This window comes from Peromyscus eremicus, chromosome 15, assembly GCF_949786415.1.
Source record: "Peromyscus eremicus chromosome 15, PerEre_H2_v1, whole genome shotgun sequence".
Classification (NCBI taxonomy): Eukaryota; Metazoa; Chordata; class Mammalia; order Rodentia; family Cricetidae; genus Peromyscus; species Peromyscus eremicus.
The window spans coordinates 90,391,322-90,406,697 of NC_081431.1; the positions used below are offsets into that span (position 1 = coordinate 90,391,322).

Consider the following 15,376-nt stretch of genomic DNA (forward strand, 5'->3'; position numbering starts at 1 on the left):
ATACCATGTTTTATTACCTAATAATCTAATTTATGTTAAAGTTGTGTGTCTGACACCTTAGCATTTACTCCTCCATAATGCTATGATGTGGAGTTTCCATTGCATCTGATTTCAAAGTCAGTAAGAACTAATGGCACTGAGTGATCAGTCACATGATAAGCTCCTAACAGTAAAAGAAATGCAGAGAGTGTCATCATGTTTTATTTATACCAATAGTGAAACACAGAGCAGATGATTGTAACATTTGTGGTAAATAGTAATTCAAATTTGAATACAATACTGCTGTCATTTGGCTATTACAGTTTTAGTAGAAAGCAGAACATACTTAAGAATTTCTGAACTTTCCATGAGTTACAAAAGCAATAATTTAATCGCAAGTGAATGTTGACCTGAATTTGGTTATTGTAGTTTTTCATGAAAAGAATTGACATTTGGAGTTAGGAAATCAATCTATGAAAAGTCCCTAAGAATACCTTCTGCTTCCCTTTGCTATAGAAACTCAGAAGAAGTGATGTGAGTTACTGGGTAACTGTGATTAATTCATTTTGCATAGATAGCTAAATTCAGAGTAGTAAAGTGTAATCTTGGCAAAAATTTAAAAGTTGCCAAATAAAATGATTCATAGAATCTCAATCAGAAAACTGCTAACATATAAAGCAACATTTGTAACTCTTTATGAAACCACTTAATTTTCTCCCACGAGCAAATTGATCTTTGCACGGTTCCAGGAATTTAGAACACATAGAGGCTTCATTGTAAAAAGAATGGGCAGATGAAAAACTGCGCAGACGGCTTTATTTGGTGCATTTCTTATTTTCCCCTTCTGAGTTGTTGAGAATTTGCATTGGATTACACTGAAAAATTTTAGAGGACCATCTCAGTGATACAGTAGGGGTGGCTTGCAGTGTTATCTAAAATATGATTAGTTTTATCCCTCCCAACCTCTGTGTTGAACTGGAAATATCCATGAGTGTGTATTTCAAAAGATCATAATTCTACATAAAGGGCTCCTACTAGACAGAAAACCAGAGACTGCAATTCTACCAAAAGCCTACCATTTCATGTATATACAACTTAATACTTCTTGCATGTTGAGATAGGGAAGCCTTAATTGTTCGGTTGCGTTGCAGAACCAAACATACATGCTAATCTTTTAAAACGAGGTCCTAAGTCATTAAGGTAATCAAAATTATCTTCCTGATCAGTGGATCTGGATCCTATGGAGCTCAGAGAGCCACTTGATGACCCTGTGCCTTCAAAAGCAAAGGTCTGCAGTGAGTCAAAGGGTGGAGCACATGGATCTGTGTTTGCTTCTTCTAGCTTCTCTAGGATGAATTGTCTGAATATGGCACTGTCTGGCCCGACCTGCAGGGACTGCCTGTACAGGCTCCTTATCTCCACGCTCTTGCTTTTGCGAGGCTTTCTTTCTCTCATGACCATGCTGCTTCTCATCTCTACAACATCAAAGGCATCTGAATCTTCTTCTCCACCGCCTTCGTCATCAAAGCAAAATATATTCTCTCCAAATTCTTCACTTTTCTCTGGAATAAGCGTTTGCTTTCTCCGCTGCTTTATAGCCAGCATCAAAATGATAAACCCTGGTGGAAAAAAGGACAGATGAATATAAATTAACTAATGGAGCATGGTGTCAATTTTGCAGTCTTTGCCCTTGACAGAAATTAAAGAAATCACCCTAAACTCGATGACTCTAAGGAAATAAGTAAGATAAGAAAAATGATATCTGAAGCACAGCCATGATTCTGGCTGATGGTTTAGAGGAACGTGCAAAGAAAATAGCATGAACTGTTTTGTCTCTTACTCAATTTTAAACTCAAAATGTAAGTTAATTCTGATTCCAGTACTTAAAAGAACAAAGTAAAATAATAGAATATTTTCCAAACTGAATGTATGTAGTGTCTAATGATCCATGATAATAGAATTTTTGAAAAGGAACCATTTGGTATTCTTTGAAGCAAACTCATGGCACAATTATTTTTGAAGTTAGTATTTATAGACTACTATATATATCTTATATAGACTACTATATATATATATATATACTTATTGACTACTATATATATATTCACTATATATATTTATAGTATGAACAGACTACAAACTGTGCGTACATATGCACATATTTATACAATTTTATTATGTACCAGACCTTGTTATAAAAGCTTACTGGTAGACTCCATTCTTATGAAAATCATATATTATCATTAATGATACACGACAAGTGAGAAACAGAAAGTATAAGGCCATCACATCATATCTTCAGGAAGAGAGAAGACACCTACATGCAAAATAATTCAAACAGCATTCTCATTTGTATTTTGTGATATAACAATAGTTTCAGAAAATCTAAGTTAACAAGTATATGAACCATACTACTGATTAGTAGCTATATTGGAGATAATTTTTAAAACATTCAGAAACTGAACAGTTTCAGAATATATTTTTAGTTTAAAAACAGAATAACTAAATATAACACATTTTGGGGAGTTGTGTTTGTGTTTCAACCATAATCAATCCTTCATTGGCTTTAGATCTCATGTACCTCCTCAGTACTTTCTATTGCAGTCTTTGAAATAAATATGAGGTGAACTTATTAAAATTATAACCAAGAGATAAATGGTGGGTAATATTTCTTGTAGAAAATAGAGACAGGACCCAAATAAATTAGAAAAATGAGACGGTGTAGCTGATATAACAGAAAACATGGAATTGTGAAAGATCACTGTGAACAATTACATATTGATGAGTTGGACAACACGGGAGAAATGAATTCCTAGAACATATAACCTACTGACACCATACTGAGGAGAAATGAGAAATATTCAGACAAATTCAAAGGAAAAGAGATTGGATCAATAAGTCTACTGTGAAAAAGAAGAAAAGTCAAGGACATCGTATTTTTTGCAGCTGAATTTTACCAAAAGGTTTAAAAAGGTATAAGATAAAGACTTCTCAGAATATTATAAAAATTCAAAATGAAACACTAATTTGATTATTTTATACATATAGTGGCTATGTCAACTGATAACTGAAAGTTTTTATAAAGATTTATTTATATTTTATGTGTATAAATATTGTGCTTGCATATTTGTAAGTCTGTGTACAGGTACCTGAGAAGGCTAGAAGAGTGAATCAGATCTCTATGAAGACAGAATTACAGGTAGCTGTGAACCATGGGGATACAGGGGTGTACTAGAAACTGGATCTTTGCAAAAGCAACAATTGCTCTTGAATGCTGAAACATCAACAGAGCTGAAGAAAGCTAAACTTTTATGTGCACTCTAACAATTGTCACCATAGATAAAGAAGACTATGGAATCTAATTACTATGTTGTATTAGTGTGAGTGTGTGTGTGTGTGTGTGTGTGTGTGTGTGTGTGTGTGTGTGTGTGTTTGAACAGAGAGTGGAATATTACTTGTTGGGAGTGTAGCACAAAGCTACTAGGGCCCACATATCCAGAAAAACTGAGAATGTTAAGCATATGTGGACTGGATGTAAAACCTGTTCTTATATCAAAAAGCTAGGAACTAGAAGTGATTAGCAGCCTGGTGATCTATGTTATCTGTTGATCCAGCCAATATCAACCTCCTATTACCAAAACAAGACCAGAGGTGGTTAGTAATCTAAACAGCTCTTAAAAACTCTGTAGCCCCGCCCCCCCAAGCTTCCACAACCAGGACCAGAGGTGGCTAAAAGCCTAAATGACTTCTTTGCTATCTGTATGACTGATATCAGATCAGATCCTTCCTCAGACTTTAAGCTTGTATAGGTAGCCTATTTGTAGAACTCTTCTTCTAGGAAGAAATGACATGTAACATGATTTAAGTTCCAATGTAATCACGCTTCCTTGGGCACCAATGATTGAATTATACCATGCAACTTTTATTCCAAATTATACTGTGTTTAAATTTGCTGACAATAAAAAACCTGGTATCAGATTCCCCAGAAGTTTTGATACAGGTTCACAAAGACAATCTGATCTGAGTTTTCAGTCTCATCTGTTTGCATTTAATTTTGCTGACTAACACCTGCAGAGATCACCTCAATTATTGACCTTTAAAAATTAAGGAAATCCCTCTACAAGGTGAATGATCTTAGAAAGTATTATATTATGTAAACGGTGAGTTAAGAAGAGTAAATTCTGGACCCTTGTTGCAGAGGAAGATATCCTTAGAAGTATTAGAAATTTTAAATTATTAAAATAATCATATGCTATTATATAAAATTATAAGTATTGGTCATAATTGTGCTTCCAAATGAAGTAAATTAAAAGTAAAAATGAATATATGTATTATTTTAGAATTGAAATTACTACATAAATAGCCATCATATAATTTCAGTTCCTATACTACAAACAGTAGAATAAAAAGACGTCCAATACATGACTTTCTAATGTTAATTGAAGCATTTATGAAAATCTGCCAAATATTTTTGTTGACCCACACCTCCCATCAACAAAATATGTCTCATGTCTTTTGGCTTGAAGTTGTGTATTGTTGTTTGTGGAGTCCAGGCTTAGGTTAGTGCTATTCCTGAATTATATCTGAATACATTGAACATTTTAGGATTCTTCTGTTTTTCCAAAAGTCTCTGAAAATAATATGCAAAATTAAAGCTGGATCCAAAAGATTATATTTTTACAATGTTTTGTAAAGTTATGTTGTTAGGCTGTGACATAGAAACAATAGACGTTGAATGTCTGAAAAAGACACATTGAACAAATTAGAACCACCCCTACAGTGTTTCAACCTGAGTGGGCAGTGTGGTTAGTATTCTAGTATTTTATCAAAAAATGACTGCCCTCTACATTGAATTAAGTTGTATCATCTTGGATAAAGTTCCTTGTGAAGAGAAATCAGGGTATGGAGGTCAGAAAAATGAAGGAATATAGGCACAATCAATGAATAATATGCAGGTTTAAACTCCACTTAAGACATTTTGCAATTTACTGGTATCGTCTTTAAAATGAGTACAAATTGGATGCTTACAAAAGCAACAATAATAAGCCAACACTTAAAATTAGAGTGATTTTACTGAGATTTCTTTCTGTTCAGTGCTTTAGATTCTCTGTCTTCCACAATCCACACTATCATTTTTTTATTATTGCAAAAAGTATCCTCTAAGTTTTAAATAGAAAAATAAAAGTTTTTTTTTATTTATGGTCTAGAACATGTCTATTTTTAGTGGAGCAGAAATGGGGTTTTCTTTAAAAGGTAGAGGCTTAAACACAGGAAAGAAGCTCTCTGAAAAAAAACAGGTATACCTGAAAGTATAAACAAAACAAAATAAAATGAAAGGCAGTCATAAAATTGAAAATTTGATACACATATAATCATTGTGTATTTAATCAAATAAATTAATATATAGATGATCTCAATTAATTTTAAGTTAAATAGGAATATTTAATCACTTCAAAACTAAAGACCCATACCACTTTGCTATCAAATATCAAACAGTCATCCATCAAAACACACATAAAAGCAAAACTATACAGATTGATAAGGTTATATTTGTGTATTTCAGAACATACATACAGATATATATATATATATATATATGTATACAATTAATGTAAAATGGTCATCATTTTGAACAAAAGCAAGAAAGGTAAATGGGAAGTGGAAAGAGATTTATAAAATGATATAACTATATTAATATCTCAAAAATAAAAGAAATAGTTTTTGAAAGTCATTCTTCCGTTTGCAGCAATATGGAAGATCTTGGAAGTCATTACTTCAAATGACAAAAGGCAGCTGCACAAAGACAAATGCAGGATGACATCAGTTAGGGGAAGAGTTCAAAAAGGCAGAGAGTGATTGGCTACATCAATGTATTCACTGTTTTTCAAGCAGTACATAGGAAAACATTGAAATGCAGCAGGAATAAGCCCATGTGATGTATTATACAACATGTGACCATTAGAAATAGCAATGTAATACACGCTGGGAAATGCGGTCTTCAAAGTACTGCTCACAGTGCCCTGTTCAGATGCAGGAGTTCTGCCTACTGCTATTTTCAAGACACAGAGCTTCAGTAAATACTTAATTGCTACATAACCCTTGACAGAATATGTATTTCTTGTACTATGTTTCAATTCTTCATTATTCTGGTAGGTAATGAATTTTGGTTTATTCACTTATATAATATAGAGAAAACCATCCAATTTAATAAGTTGTGGTTAAGGATCAAATCACACAATAAATACAATGAATTGAAAACCAACTGTATTTGGTATTAAACTTGAATGTGTTTTGAGATAATAAACACATATAGAGAATAACTACCTCCTAGAGTTCCTTTTGTAATTGAAAGTTTGTAGCATTCAACATAACTTACCAAATATTACCATAATGCATACCAGGATGGCAATTATTACTTCTGTTTTGAATCCCATGAGAAACAGAAGTCCCTTGTTAGTGCACATCTCTGTGCTTCTACTTTCTCCACAGTCACAGACTTGTATGGTGAGGGTGTTTGTGCTTGTAAGAGATGGGATTCCATTATCAGCAATCAAGATGATCATGGAGAAGACAGGCTCTTCTTTAAGGCTAAAACCAGTTCTATTTGTCAGAACTGCAGCTGTGTTATCTAAAACAGAAATCCATGTTAACAATTTTTTTGAATAATGTAAACTAAATATGTACTATGTAAATACTAAGGGCAAAAAACATTTAAATATAATCATACTAGGCAAATAAAAAATTTATATTAAAATATCCAGTCCCAAATCATTTTGAAATGTTCTGAAAATGAGTTATATAGTTAGAAGAATTATTTGAGTCAGTTCCAAAAGGTCCTGGGGAATATCAAAAATACATAGTGCAAGGAAAAGGAAATGTTTCTGTACTCAGGCATCAGTACTGGTAGGGGCTGTTAAGCATTAGACATGTACTAGGACTCTCAGCTTTATTTTTATTATTTGTGCCCAGCACTCCCTCAGAACAAATTAATTTCACAAATCCTCGATATGTGTAAGATATTCAGTAACCTAACTACAATAATATGTGCTCTTAAATAATATACATTCTAATTGGAAAAAGAGATAATTCAATTTTGGAGAGAAATCCTGTTAGAATATTCATTTTACTGTGACTTTACCAAGTTATATTTCATATAAAATTCCAAACATACCTTCATTACTTGTCATCTCCATTCATCAAGATAACAACACAACAGAAATTAGTGATGTATTTCATGAACATTTCAAAGTACAAGTGAAGCTGAACAATGAGTACTTCCATTTATGTGAAAATTGTCTCAAAATCCCCAATACTTAGAATGACATTTTCACTAACGCAATTCTCTTCTCTCAAAATATTATGAGGTTTTCTTTTCTAGGTCTTTGTGTATGTTATTTGTTTTGTTTCAATGTTGAGTAGCCTTCTGTGATAGCTAATCTTGGTTTTCCAGTTGATATAATGGATAAAAGGGAACCTCAATCAAAAAAAAATGCCATAATTAGCTTGGCTTTTCTTGATTGTAAGTAGATGTAGTAGGGCCAAGCCTTCTAATGCCATCTTTAGGCACATGAGCCTAGGCTTTCTAAGAAAGAGAGTGTAACAAGCCAGAAAAAAAAGCATGCCAGTAAGCCTCTGTGGTTTTCTGCTTCAAGCTCCTGCTCTGGCTGCCACCAAAATGGACTATAAAGCAAATAAACCCTGTCCTTGCCAAGTTGGTTTTATTCAGTGTTTTATTACAGCAACAGAAACAAACCAGGGTATCTTCCCATTACCCTAAATAACAGTTGTATCCAAAAAATCAAATTAAGAGGCACAAGACAACATCATTCATTTCACTCCCAGACTGTCTAATTTATAAAGTTAGAGTGAAAAGGAAAATGTAAATATATATCTATACAGTGGGCAAATAGTTCTTTAAGGTTAATGAAAAAGCTAAAGAAAACATTTTTAGAAGTTATAATTTTTACACAGAAGAAGCAGGAATTCTGCCTTTAAAAAATTCTAACTTCAGAATACTTACTATTCAGTTAATAAAGTCTTTGTGTTGAAAGGTAAAGAACAGATTTAAACATTATGTTTATGTAACCTAATTAGTGTTGCCAGATAGTCATAATTAAGTCAAGCTAAGCTCACTGTATTTAAATATACATTATTATCTCTTCATCTTTACATTGATAATTGACAGAGTCCAAGATGCAATAGACCTATGATGTCATCATCATAGTAATATTTGAGAGTCTATAAGACTTTCTAGTATCTTGTAATGAAGGAGAGCTTTCTGTTTTAAATTTCAGTTCAAAAAGCTATAAATCAAACTCATAGACTTACATTTAATATGCAAAGCAATTACATCTCCAACCCCTCTATTCATGACTTTTAAATGTGTTTCTAGTTTGAAGAAATATGAGGAATAATAGAATCAGTGTCCTTCAAAATTGATTGTGAGTTATTTTCCGTTTTGGCCATTGCTTTTTATTTTATTTTCAGTATTGCAAGAACAATAATCGGTTCTCCAAATCCACTGGTATAAAAGATATTAGATTGCACCAAACACACTTATAGATGAGGAGTTACCTTGATTGTCTGTTAGTATGAAACTTGAGTTGTTTGTGTCTTCCACAGAGTGATTAAAGTAAAAATGGTGATCTTCTACGGACTCATCTCTGTCTATTGCACTGATGATCTGAATTACCTAGAAAATATAAAGAAAGTGGATTGCTTTTGTTGGGAACTATAAACCAATCAATGCTTCCTGTGGGATGTCGTTCTGTTCTGTATGCTGTGAATATGTGTTGCTGTGATTGGTTGATAAATAAAACACTGATTGGCCAGTAGCCAGACAGAAAGTATAGGCAGGGCAAGCAGATGAGGAGAATTCTGGGAAGAGGAAGGCTGAGTTGAGAGTTGCCAGCCAGATACAGAAGAAGCAAGATGACAAGGCAGAACTGAGAAAAGGTACCAAGCCACATAGATAAGAATTATGGGTTAATTTAAGTGTAAGAGCTAGTCAGTAATAAGCCTGAGCTAATGGCCAAGCCATTATAAGTAATATTAAGCCTCTGTGTGATTATTTTATAGAATGCTGTGGAACTGTGGGTGAGAGATTTGTCCCAACCATGGTCCAGGCAGGACACAGGAAACATTCCGACTGTATTTGGTACCCAATGTGGGCCTCTCAAATTACCATCAGGCCTAAAAGAGTTTAAAAAGGGCTTCTAAATACATAATAGTGGAGCCAAAACCAGCTTCCTACTTCATGTCTCATGTGGGTCAAGATATAGAGATGCCAAGGTACAAAGATGCTGTGGTGTAGGGATTTGAGCTACAGTATGGTAGGTACACAGCATATGGGCTTGAATGTAGCGTGGCAGATTCCAGCCACTGTACACAGTGGTGTCTGAAAGTCATGCAGCATGGTGCATGGTGGATATAGCTTTTGCTAGTACAGACAACAAAAAAAAGAAAGGAAAGGAAAGGTTTTTGGTTTCTTCACTGCTGTATGAAAGGATAGACCCACTGTTTCACAGAGTCAGCGATGAGCATGGTTCCCCCAGAGCTGAGGGTAAACGTACTTCTGCAATGTTGAAAAGCTGAGGTGAACAGAGCCAGCAGCCAAAGCTGCCATTTCAGTCCTAGTCATTTTTGGGGTCCTATCCCACCAGGAACTTAGGTCACCTGTGAAGAGGTGGCCTAGAACCAAGGAAAGGTAAGTGCACACTGCTCACCCATTACCCAGCCTCCCTCTTACCCGGAGACAATCAGATGCAGTGGGAGTCAAGTCAAGCAAGAACTTGTTTATTGTTAGGCAGTAAGCCTCTTTTATACCAGAAAACCTCAGAACCCTAGGAGGGGGTAAAGGAACCAACCAACCATTTTAAAGGACACCCTATACTCATCTTCTTATTTAAGAGTTGTTTATCCACTGACATCATCTCCTGATCTTAGTATCATAAAAAACTTGAGCTAACTTTCTTCTGCACCATTTGTATCTAATCTCCATATAAACAACCCAAGCTAGCTTCCCCTCTACACCATCCTTTGTATCTACTCTCTGCATAAACAGCTTAAGCTCTATTTGTCTAACTTCCTCTCAGCACCCTCTTTGCAACCCATGTAGGCCCCACAGTCATTCTGCAGTTTAAAGCAGTAGATTCACAATAAGATGGATTCAGATGGAATAAACCCTAAACAGTTTACAGTGTGTGTAAAAATGTACATAGGCTTGGAAGAAAGAAGAAAAGTAATATCGATAGCTATATAAAGAAATAGAAAGTTTTAAAAATAAAATCTTTAAAGAGAAAATAAAAGTAATAAAAAAAAATAAGCCATGTAAAGATGGAAACCACACAGAGAGTCTGGATTATATTTTCTTTGGGACCTTTAACTGAAGAGAGATATTTGATTGTAAAGGCTACTCAGTTAAACCAATATCTATATTTTAAAGGTATCTTGACTTCAAAATTTACATCTAAGGTATGTTGTTTGGTAAAGGAGGCTCTGCTTTTGTTTCCACTGGAAGCAAGAGGCTATAGATTTGTTCCAGGTTAATATGGATCAGATTTGATCAAGCCAGACCTCCTAAACCTTAACAAATTGTATCTATCAATAAAGGTTATAGCCAATCTTCCCAGGACTTGACCATTATCTCAAATTTTCTCAGGATTTGCATAAGATTACTGGTGCCCCCTATCAGCAGGAAGCAGCCTAGAACACTATGTTCACATTCCCCAAAAATGGATAATGGATATTTGTCTTTGTCAGAGATTAGTTACAAATTGTTAATGGTCTTAGTCAATATCTTTCTAAAAGAAAAAAAGGGTGATATGCTATAGATATGATAGGGTGAAAGTATAGATTATTGAATCTACTTTTCAAAAGCAACTTGTTTTAAATTGCTATAGATTTTAGTTTATCAATACAAATTTAAAGTTAATTTTGTTATACTGTATGTATATTTCTACTTTTGTTTAAACTATTTTGTGCAACTCTTTTAAGATTGTAGTGTATAGTTGAGAAATACAGATTAATAATTAGTCATCTATGATAATCAAACTTATAGTCATGTTAGTTAAATTTTCTAGATATATATAGATGTATTTCAATTAGGTAGGTGATCTTCAAATATTTCAAAGAATTACAGAATATGACATTTAAAATGTTTTAAAAGCTTCTACTTTTCTTGACAATGAGACAGATCTGCTCCTGACAGCATGAATTAATTCAAGGAGAATGATGGACATTGCTCCAAAAATGAAGTTCGCTTTCTTTGTGGCAAAAGTTAGACACTTGGTGAAAAAGTGCCCTTGTTTTGACTGATGGACAGTATGTTTTATAAACTGGTCATGTAGGACCCATAGGAAGGTGACCCCTGAACTTGGCAATTTGAGATAGTTACTCAGCTTCACAAATAAACCTGCCAGAAATTCTATAGGACACAGAGAGAAGTAACTGAGAGACTCTAGGCCTATAGGCTGAAGAAGATTGCCCCAACTTTGCAAAGGAACTTTGGGTGATTGTCCAGGCACCCAACTGTCTCTGTCATTATACTTCTTTGGAAATTGCTTACAATGTTCTTCAAGCTTACTTAGGTAATATTGTATCCTTTTGAGGTCTTTGATATAATTGAAGACTAGATAGTTGTAATTATGGTTTTCCTTGGTTATGATAAGAGATAACTTAGACATGAAACCTTGCACTCACAAATATTTGATAAATAGAATATATTCTTTCAATTTGCCAAATATAAATGGACTGGATATTGTAACTGTGATTCTTGCTTGATAACTGTTCTATTATATGTAATTTTACTATGTTAAAGTTAAAATCTTCCTTTTTGATTGTACAGAAAAAGGTAAGTGCTGTGGGATGTCTTTCTGTATGCTTTGAATATGTGTTGTTCTGATTGGTTGATAAATAAAGTCATTTGGCCTTGGCAGGGCATCTTAGAGGTGAGCAGGAAATTCAAACAGATAGACAGGAAGAGAATGGAGAAGCAAGGCAGACTCTGCTAGCTACCACCAGGAGAAGCAAGATGTAAGCCACAAGCCACATTTATAGAAATGGGCTGATTTAAGATAAGAGAGTTAGCTAGCAAGAAGCCTGCCATGGCCATAGTTTAAAAATAATATAAGCCTCTGTGTGTTTACTTAGGTCTGAGTAGCTGCAGGACCGGGCAGAACATAGAAAAACTTTCAACTACAAATGCTATTATTACATGTACTTTTTCTTAAAATTACTTTATTAACATCATTAGAGATATTGCAAAATACCTAGATTTCTTTCTCCCTTACTTGATTCTTTATTATTAATCTTCATCTGATAGCCTGTTATTATAATTTGCAGATGCAATTATGATGATATTGACTTCCTTTTCATACACATTTTTAGAATTATTAGTTTTTGTTATTAATGTAATTAGTTTTGTAATTGATTTTCAGAAACAGTACATTTAAAGTTTACAGGCAATGTATGATTCCCTTTGACCCACAAAGATGATACACAAACATGCAGAATCAAATAAATGTCACTCTGTATCTCAAATCATAAAACTGTAAAGAAATGTAGATGCAATCAAATCAGTTCTCAATTAATTATTTTATGGCAAAACATAAGTGTGTTTATTATATTCAGAAAAAAAGATAAACTAGTCATGATCACACAGTGAGATTGTGATTAATTATGAAAATTAAAGTAAATTGATTATAATACTTATTGTTTTCTATTTTCTATAACCAAAATTCTTTTTAAAAGTGTTTCAAACAAAACTTTACTTGAGTGTAAGATGTAGCTAGAGTTTTCCTGCATGGCCCACAGTCAGGACAAATCTCTCTCACCTGCCTGTCCCACAGTTGCTCAGACCCAACCAAGTAAACACAGAGACTTACATAGCTTACAAACTGTATGGCCATACCAGGCTTCTTGCTAACTGTTCTTACAGCTTAAATTAACCCATTTCTATAAATCTATACCTTGCCACATGGCTCATGTCTTACTGGCATCTTCACATGCTGTTTGTCATGGTGGCGGCTGGCAGTGTCTCTGACTCAGCCTTGCACTTCCCAGAATTCTTCTCCTCCTTGTCCTGCCTATACTTCCTCCTGCCTGACTACTGGCCAATCACTGTTTTATTTACTAACCAATCAGAGCAACACATTTGACATACAGAACATCCCACAGCAGTAAGATGAAAGATTCAAATTGGCAAGTTATACTTCTAATAACAGTTACTTTTCCACATGAGTGCAGAACAAAGGGTTATGAATCAGTAGCAATATATAGATTATATGCCCATACTGATTTTTACTTTCCTAATAATTTGCTTTTAGTTAAATTATAATTATATAAATATATGATAGAAAGAAAAGTTTTATTCAACCTATGCTTATGGTAATAAAGTGGGTATCACATGATAGCAAGGCAGTATTTTTATTTTAATATAGTTTATGATTTTGTTTAGGTTAATGAGGACAGGAGTTTAAGATTGTATTATTATTAGTCCATATTGTGCTACTTGCAAATTCTCTAAACTCAAACACTTGGCTATGTTTGAATATAAAACATTCCTTTGTAGGCTTACCTGGACTAGCTTTTTAGAGAGCTTTTGAACATCTATGCAATTCTATTATATCCTCATGAAGAAAACTTTCTCGGGTGAGATTAGCATGAGATGGTTTTGCAGATCACTACTGATCACACTGATTGTCTGTATTTGTTGAAGTAAAGCAAGATAAATAACAAATCATAAAAGCCACATTTACCTTGATGGCTTGCATATTGTCAATCATTCAATGTGAAGTTGTTTGGTAAACATAAACTGTTTAAAAAATATTTCCTTTATATAACTGAATGCTTCAGAAGATGAAAGCCTTTGATTTTATATGTATTTTCTAATATGTTTTATTAAAATTAACAAAATGCACTGTTCATATTACAAATAAATAAAATAGGTCACTTTAAAAAAATAGATGCATTTATGTTTGCTTCATAGGTAGATTAGCAATAAGATATACATCATTTCATTAATTTTAAAAATAGGAACCCATTGACATAATCAGTCCTTAATCTATCTGAGGTACTATTAAAACAATGCATTCAACCATGAGTATATATAGTTTTACTAAAAAAGAACTCTTTAAGACATTCATATGATCATATTACTTTTTTAAAAAAATTAACAATGAAAATCATGCATTTCATTGAGCAAATAAATCTAACAATGTGCTGTTGCTTAGTGTTCATTAATTATCTAAGCTATTATATTTAACTAAGTCAGGCTTATTGAGGGCTTCAAAATTGTTGTGATTATCAATAACAAATTATAAGATTTAAAATGTAAACAAACTATTCATGGATTTAGGAAGCATGTAATAGAAATAATCTCAGATTATAACCAGTTTTGATAGCTCTCTTTGCTCTCTGGGTAGAATTTTGTCTAAGTTCCCCTTACATGATACATTGGATTTCCTGTCTATAATTATTTTTGAATTCTTTGATGAAAATTCATGTAAATATGGTAAATACACAGTATTTAATGTGAAATATTTAGAAATATTTTTAAAAAGGGAATGAAAATAAGAAATCAAGAGGAAAGGAAAGACATGACTATTCCTAGGTATGGTAAAGGATGGAGTTTATTGTAGATTAACTAGGAGAGCATAGCCAGAGGCATAGACATCTGGAAGAGTCCAGAGTGGACATGACAAGATTGAGCTGTGCCATGTGGGGAGTGGGAGGGGAACAGAATCCAGGTGCAACAGCCTGGAGGCCAAAGGTACAAAAACTTTATAATGTGTTACATAATTTCTTCCTTCCCTTTCCTCCCTCCAAATTCTCCCATATAACTTAAAATTTATTGCCCCCCTTTTCAATCTTTGCTGTTACAGACTTTTATGTATATGGAAATATGAAAGTACAATGTCTTTCAGTGCCAACTGAAGAATCAGATAGTAGGCTAGCATGCTCTTCCCTGAGGACAAATATTCTGAGACTCTCAGAATTCCTTTGCTAACTATAGTCCTTTGTGCAGATTTCAGTCCTTATGGACATTTCCCTGTCCATGTCAGCTTGCCTGTTATTATTACCTTTGTCGGTTCATGTTTAGACATTGAGATGATGTTTAGACATGTTGGTGAGATGTAATAATGTTAAAGACATAAATGCCTCCCATAAGTTGTCTCATCTCAGTTTTCCGTAGAGTTCTTCCTTTATTTGATCAATAAATATTGTTGTTTTCAAATAATATAACCTTCACAATCTTACTACTTTTATTTATTCATTATGTGGAGTATGCATGTCATAGCATACATCTGAAGGTAAATATGTTTGAACCTATTTTTTACACATATATACTCATGTATTATGTGTCCCTGTGATAGAATGTGAATTATACGCTTATCAA

At 33.6% G+C, this 15,376-nt stretch overlaps 1 protein-coding gene across 1 annotated transcript in view; it reads right to left on the bottom strand.

Moving 5' to 3' along the window:
* Positions 1-764: 764 nt before the first annotated feature.
* Positions 765-15,376, bottom strand: part of Cdh19 (cadherin 19) — a 115,512-nt gene continuing 100,900 nt past the window's right edge. The window contains exons 10-12 of the mRNA XM_059280666.1: positions 8,554-8,671; positions 6,356-6,607; positions 765-1,598 (exon numbers count right to left, since the gene is read on the bottom strand). Of these exons, the coding sequence (XP_059136649.1) occupies positions 1,108-1,598; positions 6,356-6,607; positions 8,554-8,671 (861 nt within the window). The 3' untranslated portion in view covers positions 765-1,107. The remainder of the gene's footprint in view (positions 1,599-6,355; positions 6,608-8,553; positions 8,672-15,376) is intronic.